Source organism: Podarcis erhardii (assembly GCF_964252035.2).
Source record: "Podarcis erhardii genome assembly, chromosome: 10".
Classification (NCBI taxonomy): domain Eukaryota; kingdom Metazoa; phylum Chordata; class Lepidosauria; order Squamata; family Lacertidae; genus Podarcis; species Podarcis erhardii.
In genome coordinates, this window is record NC_138500.1 from 17,389,874 (window position 1) to 17,415,031 (window position 25,158).

General features: G+C 42.2%; 1 protein-coding gene across 1 annotated transcript; it reads left to right on the forward strand.

The window, feature by feature from the left end:
* Positions 1–1,885: 1,885 nt before the first annotated feature.
* On the forward strand, positions 1,886–24,558 carry LOC309351937 (aldo-keto reductase family 1 member C3-like). Its single transcript, XM_081880152.1, has 9 exons — positions 1,886–2,343; positions 4,657–4,824; positions 15,131–15,247; positions 16,105–16,182; positions 16,429–16,551; positions 18,562–18,671; positions 21,259–21,424; positions 22,648–22,730; positions 24,084–24,558. Exons 1-9 carry the CDS (start codon positions 2,257–2,259, stop codon positions 24,124–24,126), a joined length of 975 nt encoding a protein of 324 aa, XP_081736278.1. The 5' UTR covers positions 1,886–2,256; the 3' UTR covers positions 24,127–24,558.
* Positions 24,559–25,158: the final 600 nt, after the last annotated feature.

Below are 25,158 nucleotides of genomic sequence, written 5' to 3' on the forward strand. Positions count from 1 at the left end.
GGGGAGGAGACTCAGACAGAGCTTCGCCGGTCTAGGGTTTAAGATGTAGGGCTGCGCGCTACGGCTTTGAAATGGAAACTGAACTTCAATAAAGACTTTTGTACATAACCACAGCCGGGCGTTGGTCCTCTGTGAGCTGGGACCTAAGGGCGGCTCTGACACATATGCTTCAGGTTACATACGCTTCAGTTTACAGACTCCGCTAACCCAAAAATAGTGCTTCAGGTTAAGAACTTTGCTTCAGGATGATAACAGAAATCGTGCTCCAGCGGCACAGCAGCAGCAGGAGGCCCCATTAGCTAAAGTGGTGCTTAAGGTTAAGAATAGTTTCATCTTAAGAACAGATCTCGGAAATGAATTAAGTACTTAACTTGAGGTACCACTGTATGCATTTTTGTAATGGTTCTGTAGCTGAACAACTGCATCACAAAATGCAGAGAATTGCCACTTTCTCAGGATAACTGCATTTCGATTTGCATATTGGTTCAAGAAGTGTGAGCTGTGTTGTTTCACATTAAAATGTGAACAAAATTGAACTCCTCCTCCATCCCTAGTTCTCCCTAATGTCTCAAATAGCACTTACAAGGGGTTGAGTCGTATATTGAAAATAGCACAAGGGGGGAGGATTAACATTCATAAAAATAAGCTGCTGCATAGCCTGAGATTTATTGCCAAGATGATTTGAAATAACTTCAGAAAATAAGAAGGGCCTGCTGAATCAGGCCAGTGGCCCATCTAGTCCAGCAACCTGTTCTCACAGTGGCCAACCAGATGCCTGTGGGAAGCAGGACACAAGGGGAAACTTCTAAATTACAAAGTCGCTGCTTCCACTTCCGAGGAAGGGATGGGCAGGAATAACCATTGCTGGCTCTGAGGTCCTCTGCTGGCTGTGAGGAGTAAAGAGGGTTTTGATTGTCTGCCACCACAACCTCAAATGACTTCTGACCATGTTATATGCATGCTTCCTATCCTCTGGAATCTGTAACAATATTCAAAATGTCCTTGCTGAAATCATTTGTTGCTACTTGCAGTCTCCCACTCAGTCCCTCCAGTAAAGGCTGAGGCTGTGGACACGCTTCCTTTTAATCTGAATTCAGGGTGAGCACTGTGCACACGGCGCCGCATTCCACATCCTTTATCCTTTGCATTCTGACGGTGTTTACTCCAAACCAGAAGATGACTGTGTAAACAAACACGCCCTGAGGGACAGCTCAGTTGGTACAGCATGAGACTCTAATCTCAGCATTGTGGGTTTGAGCCCCACGTTGGGCGAAAGATTCCTGCATTGCAAGGGGTTGAAATAGATGGTCCGCACTGTCCCTTCCAAGTCCACATTTCTATGATGCTATGATTTGGAGCACTTTTAAAGTATATGACCCCTCAAAAAGAATTCTGGGAACTGTACTTTACCCCTCACAAAGCTCCCATTTCCAGCATCTTTAACAAATTTCAGTTCCCAGGATTCTTTGGGGAATGTCGTGACATCAAATGTGTTTTACATGTGCTGGCAAAGTGTACACAGGCAGAGGCAGTTTGGGATCTTATTTGTATGCTCCTTTCCTTCCTTACATCCTTTGTGTGTTTAATGGCACTCAGAACACCAGCTTCATTGGGTTAACTGATGCCTCCACATGTTTCATTTATTATTTTGTTTTGGAGCTTTTCATTTCAATACTACAGCCTGAAGAAAAGGTCTGCCTAGCTCTTCGGCTTGCTTTTTGTATGTCTAACATTTACTGATCTAGCAAAGAGGTGAAGCTTCTTGATCAAAGATTGCAATCGGCCTCTGCATTACTTTATTGGAACGCAAAGAAGAAGAAGAAGAAGAAGAAGAGGAGGAGGAGGAGGAGGAGGAGGAGGAGGAGGAGGAGGAGGAGGGGGAAGACAGCTATTTTTTATCCTGTGAAAACAATGCTGCTTAGTCCACAATGAAACTGCTGGTGTAGCAAGGGGCATTCTGCTGAAAGTTACTGATAAAAAGTTGGTCATAGGTTATTTATCCTGTGAAAGCAATGCGGCTAAGTCAACAATGAAAACTGTGGGGCATCAAAGGACATTCTGCTGAAAATAACTGATAAAGTTGGCCATAGGTTTCCCCGCCCTTCTCTCTCATTTGTTCGGAGTATTTAAGCACTCCTCTCCTATCGTGCCAACAAAAGACATTTTATTGGAAACACAAACTTCATTTTTCTCACTCGAGTTTTTCCTTTCGCCACAAGAGTGTTGATCAGAACTGAACAAGCACAGAAGCAGAAAATGGCACTTAGTAAAGATCGTGGCATTACAATGAATGATGGGAACAAAATCCCCGTATTGGGGTTTGGAACCTATACCCCGGACACTGTAAGTAACACATTTAACTCTCAGATTGTTGTAACTTGTTTCTGAAGAGCAAAATGCCTGCCAGCTGCTGGGTGCTTCATACACTGCAAAGCATCGCATGCAATACCTGACCTGATCTGAGAAGACATTTGTGCATGAGAACCTCTTGGGTCACAGCAGCCAAGAATGCAACAGATGCCTTGCAGCACATAAAGCGCTGCTTCTCATTCAACAAAGGTCCTGAGCTAGCAGATTCAGGAACAAATAACGTTTTGTGCAAGACTTGGCTGGTTTGTTGTTGAGAAACAGTTTCCAGTGTGAATTTCTGCAGGGTTCAAAGTACGCAGTGCAAATTTTCTAGTGATATTTTTAAAAATATTTCTATAGAACCATAAGTGCCCACTATTACTTTTGTTGGGAGTAACAATATTATCCAAAATTACCAGCCATTAGCTAACTATCCTGGACACTAACAATAAATATAGAATCAATTCTTTATCCAAACCATCTTCATTTGGTCCATATCACCAGCAACGTAAATGAAGGGATCAATGTACGTTCTTGTTTTATAATAAAATTAATTTCTAGGAATATCATGAATTTTCCAAATAAAAGTTACCACCCAGTTTTTCAAAGCAATTTTCCTTTTCCCATTTTTCCAATTCATATATCTGCTCCATTCACATATAAGAGATACATGCTGATGAAGAGACTTTCTCAATCCTTTCTTGGATATCTCTCCAATTTCACAAACATTTTAACCAATTTTTAAAAAGCATTCTACAAACTTTATGTCTCAACAGTGTTCCACTGCTTGAACCAAAATAACTGATGAATTAACTGATTGCTCATTTTCAGTCCTGCATGTGAAGAGAGGCTCTGGCAGACTGAACAGATGCGATTACTAGTGGATCCAACGGTCAAGAAGGCGGTTTCTGTATGGGCCGTAGAGGGAAATGAGGGGCAGATGGGGCTCATCCAGCTAGGGAGGTAGCCTATCTAGGAGAAGGAAAACTCTGCTCTTGAACCTCTGCTGCCTTGTGAGATATCTTCAGAAGAAGAAAAGGAGTAAACCCTACACAAACCTGGGCTGGAGTTCCTAAGACCGTTGGGTGGTGCATTGCATGCCTCCTTCTGGCAACTCCTGCAGCCAAGCTGGTGCCAAATGTATTATTCTGTGTTCCTTTGGATCACATCAGCCAGGATGAGAGAGAGGCCTTTTCATCTGGGCAGCCCAGGACCTCCATACTGACTACACAGGCTACACCCCAGGGAAGTCACTTTGGTGCTGCTAACACAGCAATTTTTACATTCCCCTGGAGGCACACTCCATTGTCTCTAGAGACAGACAGATGCCAACAAGGAGGATGGAGAGGTTCACATCATTAACTTGCTTCTCCCACAGCCATAGCCTTGGATTCCAGCAGAAATCAGGCTTGGCTCCATCTCTCAGCTGCCCAGCCTGCTTTCTGCTTCCAACTCCTGGATCTCTCTCTCACACACACCCTAGTTTTTGTCTAACTACCCACCCATTTGCCCTCTGGCACAGAGCTGCTTCATTTATTTCCATAACATTCCATACTTAAGAGGCCATTGCCAAGAGACTTGCATACCTATTCCAGCAATTGGATCCTTGTTGGATCCAGGAGTTAGAAGGAATTCAGGCATAGAGCCAAAACCCCACTCACATCAAATTTTTACACACACACCATTAAATATTTCATTTTTTCACAATATTGTGTGTGTGTGTGTGTGTGTGTGTGTGTGTGTGTGTTATAACAGTAACACCATCAATATAACATAAAAGTCAAACCAAAACATGGAGTAATTGGTTCCTTCTTTGTGGGAAATTAAAATGGCAACTCCTTTCCTTTGTGGGAAATTAAAATGGCAACTCACCACCTTGCAACTTTGATTGGAGCCCTTTTGTCATTGTTGGTCAGTGCCACCTTTCCACATGAAAGAGATCCCACGAGAGGACCCAGGCATCAACAGGGATGGATCTAGATACATCAAAGAAGCGTTTCAGTATAAAGTGCTGCAAATTTAAACAGGGAAAACAGGTAGAGAAAAACAGGACTCCATTTCGCCTTCTGGTGGCACAATGTTATATCGCACATGCAACACCTACTGTATACGTAAATTGCTTTTTCTTTACGCTTTTTCTTTCTTTTCATTTGATGTGTTTAGATCCAGCCTAGCTGAGTCCCTGAGACTCAGGTCTAGTTTGAAAATATCCACCAATACTCAGTGTTACTTACAGGTACCCTCTGATATTAATTTCCCCACTGAAGCAGAGACCTTGACTAACCTTTTCACCTTTTCAACCGGCAGGTTCCAAAAAGTAAGTGTGAGGAGGCTGCAAAGATAGCAATAGAATTTGGCTTCCGTCTTATTGATAGTGCATATGTATACCAGACAGAGGAGCACGTTGGGCGGGCCGTTCGTGCGAAGATTGCAGACGGAACAATAAAAAGGGAAGACATTTTCTACACTGGAAAAGTGAGTGAGTTTGGCATTTTTTTTAAAAAAAAAAGAGTACAGTGGTACCTCTGGTTACGTACTTAATTCGTTCCGGAGGTTCGTTCTTAACCTGAAACCGTTCTTAACCTGAGGTACCAATTTAGTGAATGGGGCCTCCCACTGCCAACACGCCACTGGTGCGCGATTTTTGTTCTCATCCCGAGGTAAAGTTCTTAACCTGAGGTACTACTTCTGGGTTAGCAGAGTCTGTAACCCGAAGTGTTTGTAACCCGAGGTGTCTGTAACCCGAGGTACCGCTGTAAAATATAGTGCCTGCATCATGATGCAATTACATATTTCACAGTCATTATTTAACAAAATCAGAGCAAAATGCCTCTCCATATATAAACCTACCCAGATTTTGTGTTCATCCTCTGAGGCTCTTCTTTGTATGCCTCCTCCATGCCTCCTTCCTAAACATTAGGAAGAACTTCCTGACAGTAAGAGCTGTTTGACAGTGGAATTTGCTGCCAAGGAGTGTGGTGGAGTCTCCTTCTTTGGAGGTCTTTATCAGAGGCTTGACAACCATATGTCAGGAGTGCTCTGATGGTGTTTCCTGCTTGGCAGGGGGTTGGACTCGATGGCCCTTGTGGTCTCTTCCAACTCTATGATTCTATGATTCTATGTGAGGCTCGGATGGAAGCAAAACGAGAACGGGGCCTTTTCTGCATGGCTCCCTGTTTGGGGAATGCTCTCTGCAGGAAGGTTCATTATACACCTCTAGGTGCCAGGCGAATATGTTCTTCTTCAACCAGGCCTTGGGCTTATTAATATTCTATAGCCTTTTTGAATATGTTTTTGCCAGGGGCGGAGGAAGGGGGGTGCAGCGGGGCCTACAGCGTGCCCGTGCCACACATCTCTCCGAGCGGCTTCCTATGCCGCTGGTTATTGGAAGGAGGGATTCCTATGTTGTTGCTTCTGTTTTGACTATTCATTTGTGCTTTTATCTTGTGCTTTTATCTTGTGAACTGCTCCCTTCCGGAGGCGGCGCGAATGGCAATGGCGGTCCTCCTTGCACTGTGAGGAGGAAGCTCCGCGGAAACGGGTCGTCCGCTACGGCGAAGCGGAGACCCGCACCGAAAAACCACAGGCAGCAAGAGCCTGTGGCCGTGGGACTCGGCGGGCGCCAGAAGCGCCCCCCGAAACAGAGAAGGGACCCCGTAAAGGGTCTCTGAACGTGGAGGGGGTATCGCGACGCTGTGAGTCGATCGCTATTCCTGTAGAGTGAAGCCGCACAGCCGCTGTCGGTGAGCGCTGACCTTTTTTCCTGGAAACATTTGACTTTGAAAAGCAACAACCCGTGAGTAAGAAAAGACTGTAAGAATTGGAAATTAAATTGTTATAAATTCGGCTAAAAGCGGGAGACGCAAACAGGAAGTCCGTCTTCCGCCTCTGCTTAAGATCTAAAGCAAAAGACTTTGATGTTTGGAGCCTTTGAAGAGGCGTTAAAAACAATTAATCTGTGCATCCATTGAAGCTGCCTTTATGCAAAATTGGGATTTAACTTCTTCTAAGTGACTTATTTTTTATATGGACTGTGTTTTACCTCTTCTTCTGGAATTACAATTTTACTGAGAAGCCCAGGTAGTTGACTGCCTGATCAACAGAACTGTCAGATTGCAGACTTTGATACTTTGCAACTTGGGTTTGCTACAATCTGAGTGTTTGTGGATCTGCTACACTGAAACATCCTTTCTGGCATTTGCTAGAGACATTGTAGTGCTTTTTAAACCAACTCTGCTAACTACAAGAAAAATTGAAGGTTCTTTGGAAATTAACTGGATTTTAACAATTTGGCTTTTTCCCTCAAGACATACTCGAACTCCCTCTAGAGGATTTTGGATTTACATTTGTATGTGACTTTACTTTCTCTTTCCTTTCCTCCTATTTGACTGTTTACCCTCTGGGCTGCTGGATTTCCATGGGAACAATTTAGCTTGACCTTGACTAGTAGACAAAACTGGAATGAGTGGCACTGGGAAAACAAGAGCGGCTAGAGCGAAAGCTAAACAAACAACTTTAACCTTAACTTCACAGCCGCGTAGATCATCTGTTCCTACTGTTTTGCTGGCAGAGGAAGAAGAAATTGAGCAACCACTGCTGGAAGATATGGCTGCAGGAGGATCTGGTTCAGTATTAGAGAAAATCTTTGAAAAATTGGAAGCTTTGGACAAAAAAGCGGATGAACAAACGGCCAAGATTGACCAAAATACAGCCAGTGTTAATAAATTAACTGAACAAGTTGCTCTGAATGCACAATCGATTGGAAAGTTATTTGAGGCCACTGCAGAAAATCGCAAATTGGCTGAGGAAGCCAGCCAAAAAGTTGAAGAATTAGAACAAGAGGTAAAACCATTGCATAAACAAGTTGGTGAACAGCAGGCATATCTGTCTATGATAGAATTGCGGAGTCGGGAAAATAATCTGAGATTGAGGTCAATACCAGAACTTGAACAAGGGAATTTAATTGAGTTCCTGACAAAAGAATTTTCCAAGTTTTGGCCTTTGGAGGAAGAAAAGGACTTTAAAATTGTGACTGCTTTTAGACTTGGAAAATTAGCAAGGAAAGACAGGCCCAGAGATTGTTTGATCACTTTGAGATCTAAGGAGGAAAGAGACAAAATACTAGGCCTACATTACGGAAAGTCACTGGATATTTCGGACAAAAGAATAGAAATTTATAAAGATATCCCAAAACAACTTTTGGACCTTAGATCCACCTATATTGAGTTAGTAAAATTGCTGAGGAGCAACTCAATTGTTTTTAGGTGGGAATTTCCCCAAGGATTATCTTTTACATTCAGAGGGAAGAAGGTCAAAATTAAAACAGCCGAGGATAAAGATAAATTTTTGAGTGTCTACGGAGAGGACCTTCAGAAAGGGATTGAAAGACCTTCAGGGTCTGGGCCATCACCTGTACCTGCACCTTTGGGATCTAAAGACCCGGAGAAAAAGATACCACCACCAGAGGAATAACAGATTTGTCCAGGATGTCTCTGCAACTTCTGAGCTGGAATATTAATGGCTGTAATTCCCCGGAAAAGAGGAGAAGAATATTTCATATATTGAAAAAAGAACAATTGGACATTATTTGTTTGCAAGAAACACATGTGACTAGGCTCCATAGGAAAGTGTTAATAAATAAAAGACTAGGACAAGAATTTATCTCTTCGGATCGAATTAAGAAAAGAGGAGTGGTGATATATGTAAAGGAGAGCCTGTCACCAAAATTTCTATTTAAAGATGAGCAAGGAAGAATCTTGGCAATTGAGATACAAAACCAGGGAGAAAAGTTTTTGATATTAGGAATTTATGCACCAAACGAGGGGAAATCGGAATTTTATAAGAAGCTGCATGAGATAATGCTGGACTATCTGGACTATGACAACATCATTATGATGGGAGATATGAACGGGGTGGCATCAACCAACATGGACAAGTCTCAAAGCCAAAATGTGACAAAAGATGGCAGACTACCTAAAACTTTTTTCGAACTGACTGACAATATGGACTTGATTGACATCTGGAGGACAAAGAACCCCCTGGGAAGAAAGGGAACATTCTTTTCTGAAGCCCAACTGACATGGACAAGAATCGACCAAATATGGATAACTAGAGGTCTGGCACCTAAGATGAGAAAGGTGGAAATCTGCCCAAAGACCTGCTCCGACCATAACGCTGTAAAGATGGACATGAGACTAATCCCAACCGGCTCCTTTAGATGGAAGATGAATGACAATCTGTTTAGAGATCAGGAGATTACCAAAAAGGCCCAAAAAGTTTTGAAGGACTACTTTGAGATAAATTTGAACACCACGGTGGAAAAAAGAATCATCTGGGATGCAAGTAAGGCGGTTATGAGGGGGTTTCTGATACAACAGAACGCTGTAAAGAAAAGAACACAAAATGAGAAAAAAGATAAGATTTTGGAGAAAATTAAAGAATGTGAGAAGAAGTTAAGATTGAAACCGAAGTCAAAGGAGATTTTGAAAGAAATTAAATTCCACCAAGCACAATACTCCAAATTGATAAATCAGGAAGTGGAGTGGAAAGTTAAGTTAATGAAACAAAGATCATTTGACTCGGCAAATAAATGTGGAAAACTGCTTGCATGGCAGTTGAAAAAGAGACAAAAATTAAATACGATTACTAACCTAGAGACTGAAGGAAGAAATATTCAGAACCCTGTGGAGATTAGGAAGCGCTTCCAGAGATACTTTAAACAACTAAAGGGCCGCAAAATGAGGCTGAGATAGAACAATTTTTGATAAAGAATGGACTACCAAGGTTGTCTCAAGAAAATAGATCAATTCTGAATTGTAAAATAACATGACAAGAGATTGAAGTTGCCATTCAGAATATGCAATTGGGCAAATCCCCAGGGCCAGATGGGCTTACCTCCAAATATTATAAGACACTGAAAGACTATTTGATACATCCATTAATGGAGGTTTGCAATGAGATTATGGAGGGGAAGAAGAAAAGACAAAAACTAAACACTGTGACAAATCTTGAAGTAAATGGAAGAAATGTACCAAACCCACAGGAGATTAAAGACTGTTTCCAGAGATATTTTAAACAATTGTACGCACAAGGGCCACAGAACGAGACCAGGATTGACAAATTTTTAGCAACAAATGGATTACAAAATATTTCACAAGAGAACAAACTAATATTGAATGGAAAAAAATTCTGAATAGGAGGTTGAAGGTGCCATTAAGAATCTGCAACTTGGCAAGTCTCCAGGCCCAGATGGGCTTTCCTCCAAATATTATAAAGTGATGAAAGACTATTTAATTCAACCATTAATGGAGGTCTGCAACGAAATTATGGAGGGGAAAAGAGCGCCGGAGTCGTGGAAAGATGCTTATATCACTCTTATACCGAAAAATGAAGTGGAAAAGACACAGCTTAAGAACTACTGCCCCATATCCCTACTTAACGTGGATTACAAAATTTTTGCAGACATTTTAGCTAAAAGATTAAAAAAAGTTTTGGCAGGAATTATACATAAAGATTAAGCAGGCTTTCTCCCAGGTAGACATATGTCAAATAACACAAGGAACTTAATTGATATTTTGGAAAAATTACAAGTTAATATCAATACAAAAGCAGTATTGATATTTATAGATGCTGAGAAAGCCTTTGATAACATCTCTTGGAGTTTTATGAAGAAAAATCTGCAAGGGATAGGGGTGGGAGAAAGGTTTGGAAACGGTATAGGGGCGATCTACTCGGAACAAAAGGCAAAGTTAATTGTGAACAATGCGGTTACAGAAGAAGTTAAGATAGAGAAAGGGACACGACAAGGCTGCCCAATCTCCCCTCTACTTTTTATTTTAGTCCTGGAGATATTGCTGAATATGATTAGAAGGGACCAACAGATTCAGGGTATACAGGTCGGAGGGAAACATTATAAACTAAAAGCCTATGCAGATGACCTAGTTTTGACATTACAGGAGCCAATCCCTAGTACTAGAAGAGCTTTGGAACTAATACAAGAGTTTGGTCAGGTGGCAGGGTTTAAACTTAACAAATTAAAAACTATGGTTTTAGAGAAGAATTTAACACAAATGGAGAAAGATAGGTTTCAGAGAGAAACAGGTTTAACAGTAGTGAAAAAAACAAAATACCTAGGGGTGAACATGACTTCAAAGAATGTTAACTTATTTAAAGACAATTATGAAAAATGTTGGTCTGAAGTGAAAAAAGATCTTGAGATATGGACAAATTTAAAGTTATCCTTACTGGGTAGAATAGCAGTTATCAAAATGAATGTATTGCCAAGACTATTGTTTTTGTTTCAATCGTTACAGATAATTGACAAGATGGACTGTTTCAAGAAGTGGCAAAAAGAAATTTCTAGATTTGTCTGGCAGGGCAAAAAGCCCAGGATTAAATACAAAATTCTTACTGATGTGAAAGAGAGAGGGGGGTTTGCCCTGCCGGACTTTAAACTATATTATGAGGCGGCAGCTTTTTGCCGGCTGAAGGAATGGCTACTTCTTGAGAACACAGACATTCTTGATCTGGAAGGATATGATAATGCTTTCGGATGGCATGCATATTTGTGGTATGGTAAGGATAAAGTACAAAGGTCGTTCAAAAACCATATTGTCAGAAAAGCGTTGTTTAATGTCTGGGTCAGATATAAAGATCTTTTGGAGAATAAAACCCCAAGGTGGCTTTCTCCAATGGAGGCTAAGGCCTTGAAAAAACTTAACATGGAAACTAACTGGCCAAAATACTGGGAAATTCTGGAGCAAGAGGGAGATAAATTGAAATTGCAGAGCTATGAGAAACTTAAAGATAAGGTGCGTGATTGGTTACATTATTTTCAAGTAAGAGAGGCCTATAATTTGGACAGGAAAATTGGCTTCCAGGTGGAAAAATCGAAGCTAGAAACAGAATTGTTAGAACCCAGTGTCAAGGTATTGTCGAGAATGTATAACTTGCTGCTGAAATGGAATACTGAGGATGAAATGGTTAAATCCGCTATGATAAAATGGGCACAAGATATTGGTCATAACATCATGTTCGCTGACTGGGAACGGTTGTGGACCACCGGTTTGAAATTTATGGCATGCAGTGCCATAAGAGAGAATATTATGAAAATGATTTACAGGTGGTACATGACCCCAGTCAAGCTAGCAAAAATCTATCATCTGCCTGATAACAAATGTTGGAAATATAAAGAAACGGAAGGAACTTTCTTTCACCTTTGGTGGGCCTGCCCGAGGATTAAGGCTTTCTGGGAAATGATATATAATGAGCTGAAAAAAGTATTTAAATATACTTTTCTGAAGAAACCAGAGGCCTTTCTTCTGGGTATGGTTGGCCAATTGGTGTCAAAGAAGGATAGAACTTTTTTTATGTATGCTACAGCAGCAGCAAGAATACTCATCGCAAAACACTGGAAGACACAAGATCTACCCACCTTGGAAGAGTGGCAGATACAAGTAATAGACTATATGGAACTGGCAGAAATGACCGGCAGAATCCGAGATCAAGGAGAAGAGTTGGTGGAAGAAGATTGGAAGAAGTTTAAAGTTTACCTACAAAATTATTGTAAAATCTATGAGTGCTAAGGGCAGTGTAAATGATATGATGGGGTTCTAGCGATTAAGATAAGTAAGAGTACAAAGGGAAAGATAAAGGATGAAAATGAATATGAATGAGCTTGCTGAAAAAACTTTTAAAGTGGAATACAAGAAGGGAAGGTGGGAGGAAGTAAGGAAAATAAGGTTTTGAAGACTATTAAAATGAACCAGAGTTTCTTTTTAATTTTTTATTACTAGGTTGAATCTTTTTTATGTTTTCTTTTTTTCTCTTTATGATTTTTGATGTTGTTTGTATTTTTGATGTTTGTTGTTTGTTGTCTTTTTACCTTTTGTAAAACTTAATAAATATCATTTTAAAAAAAAAGAAAAAAGAAAAAAGAAAGCACCGGAAACGTGGAAAGAAGCCTTCATCACATTGATACCTAAATCAGAATTGGAAAAGACACAACTCAAGAACTACCGCCCCATCTCCCTTCTAAATGTGGATTACAAAATTTTTGCAGACATTTTAGCAAACAGATTTAAAAAGGTTTTAAGCGAAGTGATCCATAAAGATCAGGCAGGCTTTCTCCCAGGAAGACACTTGTTTGCTAACACAAGGAATATTATTGACATTTTGGAACTTTTGCAAACAAATATTAATACAAGAGCAGTGTTAATATTTATAGATGCGGAGAAGGCCTTTGACAACATTTCTTGGAAGTTTATGAAGAAAAATTTGGAAGGGATGGGAGTGGGATGGGGATTTGAAAATGGGATAGACGCAATCTATTCAGAACAAAAGGCTAAATTGATAGTTAACAATGTGGTGACAGAAGAGTTTAAAATTGAAAAAGGAACACGACAAGGTTGCCCTATTTCCCCTCTGTTATTTATTTCGGTCCTGGAGGTGCTCTTGAATATGATTAGAGGGGACCGGTTGGTGGAAGGAATTCAGGTCGGAGCGAAACAGTACAAACTTAAGGCTTTTGCAGATGACCTAGTTTTGACCCTACAGGAGCCAGAATCTAGTACGAAAAGGGCATTACAATTGATTCAAGAGTTTGGTCAGGTGGCGGGATTTAAACTAAATAAACAAAAAACTAAGGTATTGGAAAAAAAATTGACAGCCTCAGAGTCAGAAAGGTTTCAGAAAGAGACAGAGTTGAATGTGGTTAAAAAAGTAAACTATCTAGGGGTGAACATAACAGCTAAGAATCTGAGTCTATTTAAGGACAATTATGAAAAGTGCTGGTCAGAAATTAAGAGGGACTTAGAAAGTTGGCAAAGACTGAAACTTTCCTTGTTGTGCCGAATTGCTGCTATAAAAATGAATGTATTGCCAAGGATGCTGTTTCTTTTTCAGACTTTACAGATTGTGGATAAAATGGAGTGTTTCGGGAGGTGGCAAAGAGATATCTCTAAATTTGTCTGGCAGGGCAAAAAGCCCAGAATTAAGTTTAAAATATTAACTGATGCTAAAGAAAGAGGGGGGTTTGCCCTGCCAGACTTAAGGTTGTATTATGAATCAGCAGCTTTTTGCTGGCTGAAAGATTGGCTGCTTCTTGAAAACACCGTAGTTTTAGATTTGGAAGGATTTAACAATGCTTTTGGATGGCATGCATATCTGTGGTATGACAAGGTTAAGATTCACAAGAATTTCAAGAACCATATTGTAAGGAAAGCAGTGTTTAATGTCTGGACAAAATATAAAGACTTATTAAAAAACAAGACCCCAAGGTGGTTATCACCTATGGAAGCTAAGGCTGTGAAAAGACCCAATATGGAGGTCGAATGGCCGAAATATTGGGAAATATTAGAAAGAGATGGAGACAATTGGAGATTGCAGAGTTTGGAGGAACTAAAAGATAAAGTGCGAGATTGGTTACATTACGCTCAGATTAAAGAGGCTTTTAAATTGGATAAAAAGCTAGGATTCCAGGTGGAAAAATCGAAATTGGAAACAGAACTGTTAGAACCTAAGACTAAATTACTTTCAAGAATGTATAACTTGCTGCTGAGGTAGAATACACAGGATGAAACGGTTAAATCAGCTATGATAAAGTGGGCACAGGATATTGGGTATAATATCATGTTTGCTGACTGGGAAAAGTTATGGACCACCGGTATGAGGTTTACAGCATGTAATGCCTTGAAAGAAAACATTATGAAAATGATATATAGGTGGTACATGACCCCAGTCAAGCTAGCAAAAATATATCACCTGTCAGATAATAAGTGTTGGAAATGTAAGGAAACTGAAGGAACGTTCTTTCACCTCTGGTGGACTTGTCCCAGGGTTAAGGCCTTCTGGGAAATGATATATAATGAGCTGAAAAAGGTATTTAAGTATACCTTCCCTAAAAAACCAGAGGCCTTCCTTCTGGGCATTGTTGGCCAGAGGGTGTTGAAGAATGACCGAACATTATTTATGTACGCAACAACAGCAGCAAGGATACTTGTCGCCAAATATTGGAAAACTCAAGATTTGCCCACGCTGGAAGAATGGCAGATGCAACTGATGGACTACATGGAGCTAGCAGAAATGACCAGCAGAATCCGAGACCTGGGAGAGGAAGCAGTGGAAGAGGATTGGAAGAAATTTAAGGACTATCTACAAAAACACTGTAAACTATATGAGTGCTAAGGAGGATGAGAGATTTGAAAATAACAGGGCACCATAAAGTTAGTTGAAAAGATTATGAGAAGGAGTGAATTTTATGAGAAAAATAAACTTTGAATAAATATCATGTTAAAATTAGGTATTTAAAACTTAGATAAAAATATTCAAAGTTAGGGACAAAATATTGGAAACGTGTATAATAAGAAAGGAAATAAGGTGATTAGTTGCTGGCTAAAGTTTTATAAATTTGGAACGCAGGAGCGAGAGATGTGAGGAAGTCCAAAAATGAAGAAAAGATGGTTATCATAAGATGTTAAATTTTATGTCTGTTTTTTTCTTTTTTCTTTTTTTGCTTTGTTTGTTCTCTGTTTATTCCGTCTTTCTTCTTTACTGTATTAACAAAATTCTTAATGAAAAATTAAAAAAAAAAAAAATCTTGTGAACTGCTCCAAGATCTTTTGATGAAGGGCAATATATAAATTTCATAAATAAATGGTAAATATAAATGGTAAAAATACTGTGATGTGTACACAAGAATAGTCATCTGCCACAGCAAAACTGTCCCAAGACCCAAAAACTCTATGGCTGTGTGAAAATATAAATCTCTTTATATTTTTGACAGCTTTGGAGTACCTTCCACCGCCCAGAGCTGGTTCAGAAATGCTTAGAAGAATCGCTGAAGAAACTCCAGTTTGACTACATGGATCTGTTCTTAATGCACAATCCGTATTCTATGAAGGTAAATAATTACTGGTGTCATAATGCAAGTATTGAGTACAATATTTGAAGGGGGGGGAGAGAATCAACTAAAAATATTTTATTCCCTGAAGGAATTGTCATTTCCTAGAGATGCTGACAGTTCTCTGCTATACTATATCTCAATCAAGGAATGATCGCTCCCAGATTTGGGGGGAGAAACCATGCCAGTTAAAGAGAACATCTGCATATACTGATGACATTAACTACATGGGCATCATAAGAAAGAAATCATGTGCAGAGCAGGACTTGGCGAGGGGGCAAGGGAAGAAAAAAGGGGTTAGAGAGATAGAGAGACAGACCTGGGTTAAAAGAGTCAATACTGAGTTAATATTGCAACGGGGGGATGCTGGTAGAAATGTAGTTCTTGGGCTTGCTGATCAGAAGGTTGGTGGTTCAAATCCCTGCAATGGGGTGAGTTCCCATTGCTCTGTCCCAGCTTCTGCCAACCTAGCAATTAGAAATCACACCAGTGCAAGTAGATAAATGAGTACCATTGAGGCGGGAAAGTAAATGTTGTTTTCGTGTGCTCTGGTTTCCATCATGGTATTCTGTTGTACCAGAAGAGGTTTAGTCATGGTGGCCACGTGACCCAGAAAGCTGTCTGAGGATAAATGCCGGCTATCTTGGTCTGGAAGCAAGATGAGCGCCATAACCCCATAGTCACCTTTGACTGGACTTAACTGTCTAGGGGTCCTTAACCTTTACCTTTACCTAATATTTCACCATAAGTATTTTTTCCTGGATTTTTATCCCACTTGAATAAACAAGAATGTGAAATGTGGTGCTTGTGAACTTCTAGGCCTGAAATGCACTCATTCCCTCCCCCTCCTTTTCTAGCCTGGACCAGATTTATTTCCCATGGGAGAAGACAAAAAATTGATTGTTGACAATGTAGATCTTCAGAAGACATGGGAGGTAGGTGCCTGGGATTAGGAAATCCAGCCCTTGAGTCATTCAGATACAGAGCACAGTAGCCTTACACCAGAGGAGGCATGTCCAGAACAATGACTCACATAATAGCTTCTATGAAAGCTGGTGAATTATTGCACACTCTTGGGAGTATAGGAGCTAGCCTCCAATCTTAATCTGGGGGGGGGGGGAGTGTGGTCCCAGCTATTCAACAAGCACCACTCAACAAACATGTCGTGTTTACTTTGCCAGGCAATGGAGGCGTGCAAAGATGCCGGCCTGGTGAGGTCCATCGGAGTGTCCAACTTCACCCGTAAGCAGCTGGAATTGATCCTGAACAAGCCAGGGTTGAAATACAAGCCAGTGATAAACCAGGTCAAGTGTGATTGCTTTTTTAAGGGGTTTGTTCCAAGCATGGTTGAAAGCTTCTTTATTTAAGCTCTTTTGCGAGAGGACGTTTGTTTGCATGAACACAGCAATTCTCTGAAAAAACTTGCTTAAGGCTATAAGGTTGCAATTCCAGTCACAATTTTGGGGTAGACTCCCCTAAATTCCTGGAACCAGTAATGGGTTCTCATTTAATCAAGACTTCTGAATCCTCAGACAAAGGAAGTGTGGAGAAGTCCATAATGTTTGAAACAAGCATCTCAGGTAGAAGGAGGCCTGCAAGCAGTCAGTGTCAGGATCATCCTACATGCAAGTAGGACTCCGATAGAGTCACATGCCCTACTGGCATGTTCTCTCCCTCCTGGTCAGTCATTCGGGAGCTTCAAAAGCTTTCTCTAGCCCGAATATCACAGCGACTGATACCAAGAGGCATCAGCACGCTTAGGAACAGCAGAGTGTTAGCAATTCGCATGACAGACTCAGGAGCACAGCATTTTGGCTAAACTACTTTATTTACTTTAATACACTCGGAACATTCTGACTCAGCTCCTTCCTCATCAGCACCAAACAGCAAAGAGAGAGAACAAAGGACAATAGTCCTACATCATGGAACACAGTAATACAAAACATCCCATCCCTGTCACTTCCCACACTGTGGAATGGAAACATACACCATCATGTGATAAAACCAATCCCATGACTGCAAGTACAGGGCAAGAATCCTAACAGTCAGGGCCCACAAAGCCTCTTGTGGGGACTCTGGAAGTTCTCAAGTGGGGAGAGAAGGGCCTTTGAGTTAGGCATCTGGGCAAAGCTGTTGCACCCAAGCAGCCCTGATTCACTTGGGCCCTGGTGTATATCATGTAACCAGTGAGACCAAGGCAGGCTAGTTCAAGGCATGGAATCAGGTAGCTAAGCAGGTGTGATGGACTGACAATGAGATGTGTGCAGCCGTGATCTCCCCGTAGGAAAGAGACAGTGGTCCAGATAGCCCCACTTCAATCATGGCTTCTCTGTACCCTCTGCCCAGTCCTGAGGCGCTAATTCATATATGGCAGTAGAGGGGGCAAGGGGGTGGGAATACACCCCCCCAGACAATTAGTTCTTACGTTCCCTCCCCATACTTTCCACCATTGCTGAGCCACAGTCGTGACTTGAAGAAAAGACACTTTTCACATACAAAATCCATTTACACAGAGAGGATTGCTGAAAACTATACCAATACTTCCTTACATATGAGATAAAACTGCTCCCTTAAATAGGAACAATTCCACCCAACCCCATCCCACACCCCACTCCCCTCTTTCCCTGTCTTTTCTTCCCAACCTCACACTGTATGTAACACTAATGTCTCACAACAAATGAAACTAATCTGTAGAAAATTAAACTTGAAAAAGGAGACATTGCATGTATTTTTGTAAACTAAGAAATCTTTAATAACAACACCTGCCCTGTTTGAAAAGTCTTGCGCCCTTCTTCCCCTAATTTTATTTTCTGATGTCTCCACTGCTCAATTTGATTGGAAATTTCAGTTTATTGAGACACTGATAAAGCAGAGTCCCAGATCATCTGCTCTGCTTGATGGAAAGCCAGGCAAATCCCCCATCAGACCTTTCTGATGTAGAAAATTCAGACGTAGAAAATTCAGAGACTGAGTGGGAAGAAATAGAGACACTGCAGGCAGGACAGTGTGCCCAGGATATTTCCAACAGGGTTGGAGTGACAGGAGATTGAGGGGGAATAAGCCCTGTCCCCCATCTTCAGCAAACACATATTTCACGGATGAGCAGCGTGGCAATGGAAACCACAAATGCAAGAATGGTCCTCTAAAGATTCTGATGCATCAGAAAACGCAACACACTTTAAGAATGGTAACAGCTGGATATTTCAAGAAATAATAGCATTGTTCTGCTTTTCTGTCTTTCCTTTATTTCACAGTAGTTTTTGTTTCATCTGAATTCTCACTTCTGGGTTGCGTTGGGGATTTTGAATCTGCAGGTTGAATGCCATCCTTATCGGAACCAAAGCAAGATGCTGGCCTTCTGCAAGTCAAACAATATCCTCCTGGAAGGATATAGTGTCCTGGGATCCCAAAGGGACCCAAGATGGTAAGAGATGAAGCCAAAACATTTGGGGACCACCTCAGGCACCACCAAGGCCCACTATTCCCCAGCATCCATATCAGCTCTGAAGGTTTTATTCTTGGCCTCACAATTAATAAAGATCCTCATGGTGGATACCAGCACCAGTGACTTTTCTGTAGTGGCCCTACAATAGGGGAACTCATTCTAGAGAGAGATTTACAAAGCTCTTCCCCTCCCATTTTAGACATTCTCAGAAACCTTCCCATTGCTGGAGTGTTTTTTTATATATAGCTGATTGACTTCTCCCAAACATATGTTTTTAAATGTTGCAGGCAGGGGGCTATTTAATAATTTCTAGTTCTGAAATTTTGTGCTGTTTTTAAATCATATTTATATTATCTTTAATGGTGCTTTAAGCAGTAGAATGGCAGGAATAAAAGGGCCCTGCACCTGGCCTTGCATTTAAATAATTATAGCATTTCTCTTTTTACATAGCTTGTTTTGTGTGTCTCAGAATTATAAATTGTATTGTTTTTATCTATATTGGAAGCCACTTAAATGCTTATTTTTAACAAGTGGGACCAGTGACAAATATTGAGTTCTCCTTCAAGACAATGAGCTGTGTATTCCTCCAGAATCCTCCATTTCATTTGAACTCCCTCCCTCTTTTCCATCTCAACTCTCCAACAGTCACACAGGATTCTTTGGGCGTTTCTTTCCCTCCTTAGGTACCCCTGTGACGGAAAAGTTTGTTTTGCTGGACAGGTTGGGTCCCCAAGTGTTTTCTTTTTCTTTTTGGCTGGGGTTCCAGGAAGGGGAGTTGAAAAGGAGAGGATTTGGAGAGACAGTTTGGTACGTTGGGAGAAGAGGGAGGGAGAGAGGGAGGGAGAGAAGGAGAGTTGCTTCTGGGTGGAAACATCCACTCTGAGGAATATATCACAAGCTAGAGAAAGGAGCCTCTGAGCTTAGTGTGAAGGACAGTGTGTGGCGTCCGGTAAGAGTAATAGGCCAGGAATTAACTGGGAGGCTGAAGCTGAGCCAGGAGAAGTGGAAGCTGGGAAAAGACAGCCCACTTTGGATTCGTTCCAGTCAGGAGGGGAGAGATTCTTCTACAAAAAGAGAAGACTCCCAAACCAGTTAAGAGGGCTATGGAGATCCCTTGGGTCTGCTACTTGGAGTACCTCAGGAGTAGGATTGTCTAAGGGGTACATAACTGACAGGAAGTACCACCTTTTTAAAGAACCAAAGTACCATATTTTTTGCTCTATAAGACTCACTTTTTCCCTCCTAAAAAGTAAGGGGAAATGTGTGTGCGTCTTATGGAGCGAATGCAGGCTGTGCAACTATCCCAGAAGCCAGAACAGCAAGAGGGATTGCTGCTTTCACTGCGCAGCGATCCCTCTTGCTGTTCCGGCTTCTGAGATTCAGAATATTTTTTTTCTTGTTTTCCTCCTCCAAAAACTAGGTGCGTCTTGTGGTCTGGTGCGTCTTATAGAGCGAAAAATACGGTATTAAGGGGCAACAGCCGTGCAACAACTGAGAAAGAACTGAAGTGAAAGAGAATTATAATCTGAAGTATCCTATGTTTCACCCACTTGTGTCATAAACTTCCTTTGTTTTTCAAAATCCTGCCTGAGACTCCAAATTATTAAGTTTTCCCTCACACAAGGGAAAACCCCCACAAGATAATCTGGGGTAGTTTGTAGGAATTCGTGGAATTGGTGATCTGTGAGGTGGGTGCACTATATTTAAGTGAGGGCGGGCCCAACAGCACCAGGGGAAAAAGTGCCGTTGCGCCGTCGCATCCCCCCCCCCAAATACTGATTGTACTTCAGCAAAGAAAAAGACCCCTCTTTTGTGCATGGATGCTACCATTTTGGCTGCAGAATGATCCACATGCAAAGTATGAGTTTGTGATTTATTGGGAGAAGAGCACTATACTAAAAACTTGTCAATATCCTTATTAAACTGTGGGGTACAGAACTTGACACAGTATTCCAGGTGAAGTCTGACCAATGCATAATAAAAAAGGTAAAAGGACCCTGAGCATTAAGTCCTGTCATGGCCAACTCTGGGGTTGTGGCGCTCATCTCGCTTTATTGGCCAAGGGAGCCGGCGTACAGCTTCCAAGTCATGTGGCCAGCATGACTAAGCCACTTCTGGCGAACCAGAGCAGCGCAAGTAAACGCTGTTTACCTTCCCGCCGGAGCGGTACCTATTTATCTACTTGCACTTTGACGTGCTTTCGAACTGCTAGGTTGGCAGGAGCAGGGACCGAGCAGCAGGAGCTCACCCCGTCGGGGGGATTCAAACCGCCGACCTTCTGATCGGCAAGTCCTAGGCTCTGTGGTTTAACCCACAGCGCCACCCGCGTCCCTATTCCCTCGATCGGAACACTATACTTCTGCTGAAGCAGCCTAGAATAGCATTAGCTTCTCTTCCTGCTGCATCACACTGTGACTCATGTTAAGCTTGTGGTCTCCAAAGACCCCTAGATCCTTTTCATATATACTGCTGTCAAGCCAAGTGTCCCCCATCCTATATTTGTGCATGTATATTTGTGCATCTTGACACCAGAAACACACCTTCTCTCCTTATTGCTCTCCAACAGGTTAAATCCAGACGCTCCTCCCCTGCTTGAAGACGCTTTGTTGGTCGCGATCGCCAAGAAGTACAACAAAAGCCCAGCTCTCGTGGCTATTCGCTACCAACTGCAGCGCGGCCTGGTGGTCCTAGTGAAGGCCGACACCAGAGAGCAAATTGAGGAAGACATCCAGGTAAAGCAGTATACTGTATTTTTCGCCCTATAGGACGCACTTTTTCCCCATCGAAAAATGAAGGGGAAATGTGTGTGCGTCCTATGGGGCGAATACAGGCTTTGGCTGAAGCCTGGAGAGCGAGAGGAGTTGGTGCGCTTCCCGGAGAGCTGCCTGCATTCCAAAGCCTGGGGTGCGCTGAAGAGCGCGCCCGGGCTTCGCGCAGCTTTCCGCAAGCCTGGGGAGACCGGCGTGGCTCCCTGGGCTTGCGGATAGCAGGCTGTTCTGGGGGCTGGGGTCGGGGGAAGCTCGGGCTTCCACTGCACCAGCCCCGTGCCTGGGGGGGAATTAATTTTTTTTCTTTATTTCCCCCCCCCAAAAAAAACTAGGTGCGTCCTATGGGGTGGTGCGTCCTATGGGGCCAAAAATACGGTATATTAACCCATTAAAAAACAATACTGAAAAAGCACATCATTTGGACACTGTGATCTCACGGGTCACATAACTGGTGCTGGGGTACGGGAGCGAAGATGCACATCTAATCCACCATGAATTTGTTTACTGTTTAAAGCTATTCAAGTTGCTGGCTGTCACTGCCTCCCATGGGAGTAAGTTCGGTGGTTTAGCTATACACTGCATAATAATAATAATAATAATTAATAATAATAAATTATTTATACGCCGTCCATCTGGCTGGCTTTCCCCAGCTACTCTGGGCGGCTCCCAACAGAATGTTAAAAGCACAATAAAACATCAAACATTAAAAACTTCCCTAAACAGGGCTGCCTTCAGATGTCTTCTAAAAGTCAGATAGTTGTTTATTTCCTTCACATCTGATGGGAGGACATTCCACAGGGTGGGTACCACTATCAAGAAGGCACACCTGTGAGTACTGAAGAAGTACTAAACTACATTTGCTGGGTTGTGACTTCCCTCATCCCTGACCATTAATTGGTCATGATGGCTGAAACTGATGGGGAGTTGGAGTCCATCCACATCTTGGGGGGGGGGCACAGTTTCCCCACTCCTGTTCTATTGCAAACCTACATTACTATGCATATAAAATTCCCTCAGTGGGAGGACATCTGGACTGAAGCTGTTAAATGAAGGAATTCAACTTTGGAAGGTGGTAGCAAAGTATGCTTTAGTTTCTATGTGGCTGGAAAGAGGTGCACAGCTCTGAGGTGCAAAAAGAAGATATGATTAAAAAGCACCTCAGCATTATTTTTTTCTCCTCCTGACAGGCATTTACTTTCCAGCTGTCTGAGGAGGATATGAAATCCATTGATGGCCTTCACAATAACATGAGCTATTTAAAAGCGGAAGCGTAAGTCATATTTAAATAGTATGCATATGAATACTTAAAAGTGCTTCATGCAAGAATTTATAATGCGAGAGCAAAAGGAAGAAGAGATCTAGCATCCATCTCTTCTCTTCATAGAGAATTAGGTGAAATTATAGAAGCAATTACTGTGGATACTTTGTACCAAATCGTATGGACAAGTGTCCATGTCATAGAATTGTAGAGTTGGGAGGGACCACGGGGGTCATCTAGTCCAGCCCCCTGCAATGCAGGAATCTTTTGCCCAGCACGGGGCTCAAACCCATAGCCCTGAGATTAAGAGTTCCATCCTTTACCGTCCGAGCTATTCCAGTAGTTTTTGGCCCTAGACAGTTTTGAAAAAGTCCAGTTTCTGACAAAATGTAATGTTTGGGGTGGACTTCTAAACTCCCCATAATTTACCCCATGGCAATTCAGGATCTTTTTCCACTATAAAAAGCAAGTTGTAGCTGATATGGTTGCTCGAGAGCAAACAGACAAGACTCCGACCTCCGACCTGTCTTTTCCAGCTTTTATTCTTAGTGCAAACTATTTACAGTGAAGAGCGTCATAAATTCATGCCTGGGGCTCAATCACTAGCAGAATCTGGGAGTGGTCGGTCCTTGTACCTCCCCCAGCATAACAGTCGCGTGACCCCCAACCTTCTCTGCCCCTCCCTGTGCTGAAGCCTCCTGCGCAAAATGGGCGCTGGCAAAGGGGGACTTCCCTCCTCTCCTGTTTGCTCAGGCTCGGTGTTGAGGCTCTCCCTAGAATCCCCTGGTCGCTGCACCTCCTCTCCGCTGGAGGTGGGGGTTTCTTCCTTGCCGGAGGAGGAACTGCTTCGCAAGATTTTCAGAAGTTCCTTATACCACAACTGCCCTTCCACCTCGCGCCTCTGAGCTGATGGCAGTTCCCTGACATCCCCCGACAGTTGCTCTGTGCTTTGAAACCCGGCTTCCAAATACCCTTGAGACCAATGCCATACAATGATGTGCAGACATTCCCAGGAGCATTTGATGGGGGGGGGGGAGATGGCTGCGTCATGCATTACTGCCAGTAAGGGACTCCCAAAACAGCATTTGTCCTTCTGCTCCTACCTGAAAGTCTCAAAAAGACGCTGGGGCTATTTTCTCTAGTGAGAAGACAGACATATGATCATCCCGATATTGCAAATGGTGGACCATTTTGACTTTCAGCCTCCCAGATATTCAGCAGGGTGGGCATTTGATGGCAAACTCAGGGAGCTTACAATGCACTGTGTGAAATGGTCTCATGAGGCAATGGCTGGCGACAGATCAATTTTTGTTGCTTGTGCATCTTCCCCACCCTGAGAGTTGACTCTCTTTTGTTTCGTTTCAGATACGCTGGTCACCCACAGTATTACCCACCAGATGTGGAATAAGGACTCGTCTCCCATATCTAATTTATGCCCTTCTGAACCTGGGTCCTTTTCCATGGAAAACACTGGGCAAATCTGTGAATATCAGTTGCACCCAGCATCTCATTTTCCACTCTTCAATTCCTGAAATCTCCATATCAGTTTGGGATGAAAAGAAAATGTCTTGAAAATTCATCATTGATTTCTCCTACCGTACTCATTTTTCTTTGCACTTTTGGCTAAAATAAAGCATTTTTGCATCATGTTACTAATATATGCTCTTTAATGCATGCTTTACCCCACTATATGCGTTTTTGTAATGGTTCTGTACCTGAACAACTGCATCACAAAATTCAGAGAATTGCCACTTTCTCAGGATAACAGCATTTTGATTTGCATATTGGTTCAAGAAGTGTGAGCTGTGTAGTTTCACATTAAAATGTGAACAAAATTTAACTCCTTCTCCACCCCTTGTTGTTGTTTAGTAGTGTCCAACTCTTTGTGACCCCATGGACCAGAGCACGCCAGGCACTCCTGTCTTCCACTGCATCCCGCAGTTTGGTCAAACTCATGCTGGTAGCTTCAAGAACACTATCCAACCATCTCATCCTCTGTCGTCCCCTTCTCCTTGTGCCCTCCATCTTTCCCAACATCAGGGTCTTTTCCAGGGATACTTCTCATGAGGTGGCCAAAGTATTGGAGCCTCAGCTTCACGATCTGTCCTTCCAGTGAGCACTCAGGGCTGATTTCCTTAAGAATGGAGAGGTTTGATCTTCTTGCAGTCCATGGGACTCTCAAGAGCCTCCTCCAGCACCATAATTCAAAAGCATAAATTCTTCAGTGAGCAGCCTTCTTTATGGTCCAGCTCTCAATTCCATTCATCACTACTGGAAAAACCATAGCTTTGACTATATGGACCTTTTTTGGCAGGGTGATGTCTCTGCTTTTTAAGATGCTGTCTAGGTTTGTCATTGCTTTTCTCCCAAGAAGCAGGCATCTTTTAATTTCGTGGCTGCTGTCACCATCTGCAGTGATCATGGAGCCCAAGAAAGTAAA

Coding starts and splice junctions, on each gene's coding strand:
- LOC309351937 (XM_081880152.1), top strand. CDS start 2,257: ATGGCACTTAGTAAAGATCGTGGCATTACAATGAATGATGGGAACAAA. Junction 4,825..15,130: donor ACATTTTCTACACTGGAAAA/GTGAGTGAGTTT, acceptor TATTTTTGACAG/CTTTGGAGTACCTTCCACCG. Junction 21,425..22,647: donor AAATTGAGGAAGACATCCAG/GTAAAGCAGTAT, acceptor TCCTCCTGACAG/GCATTTACTTTCCAGCTGTC.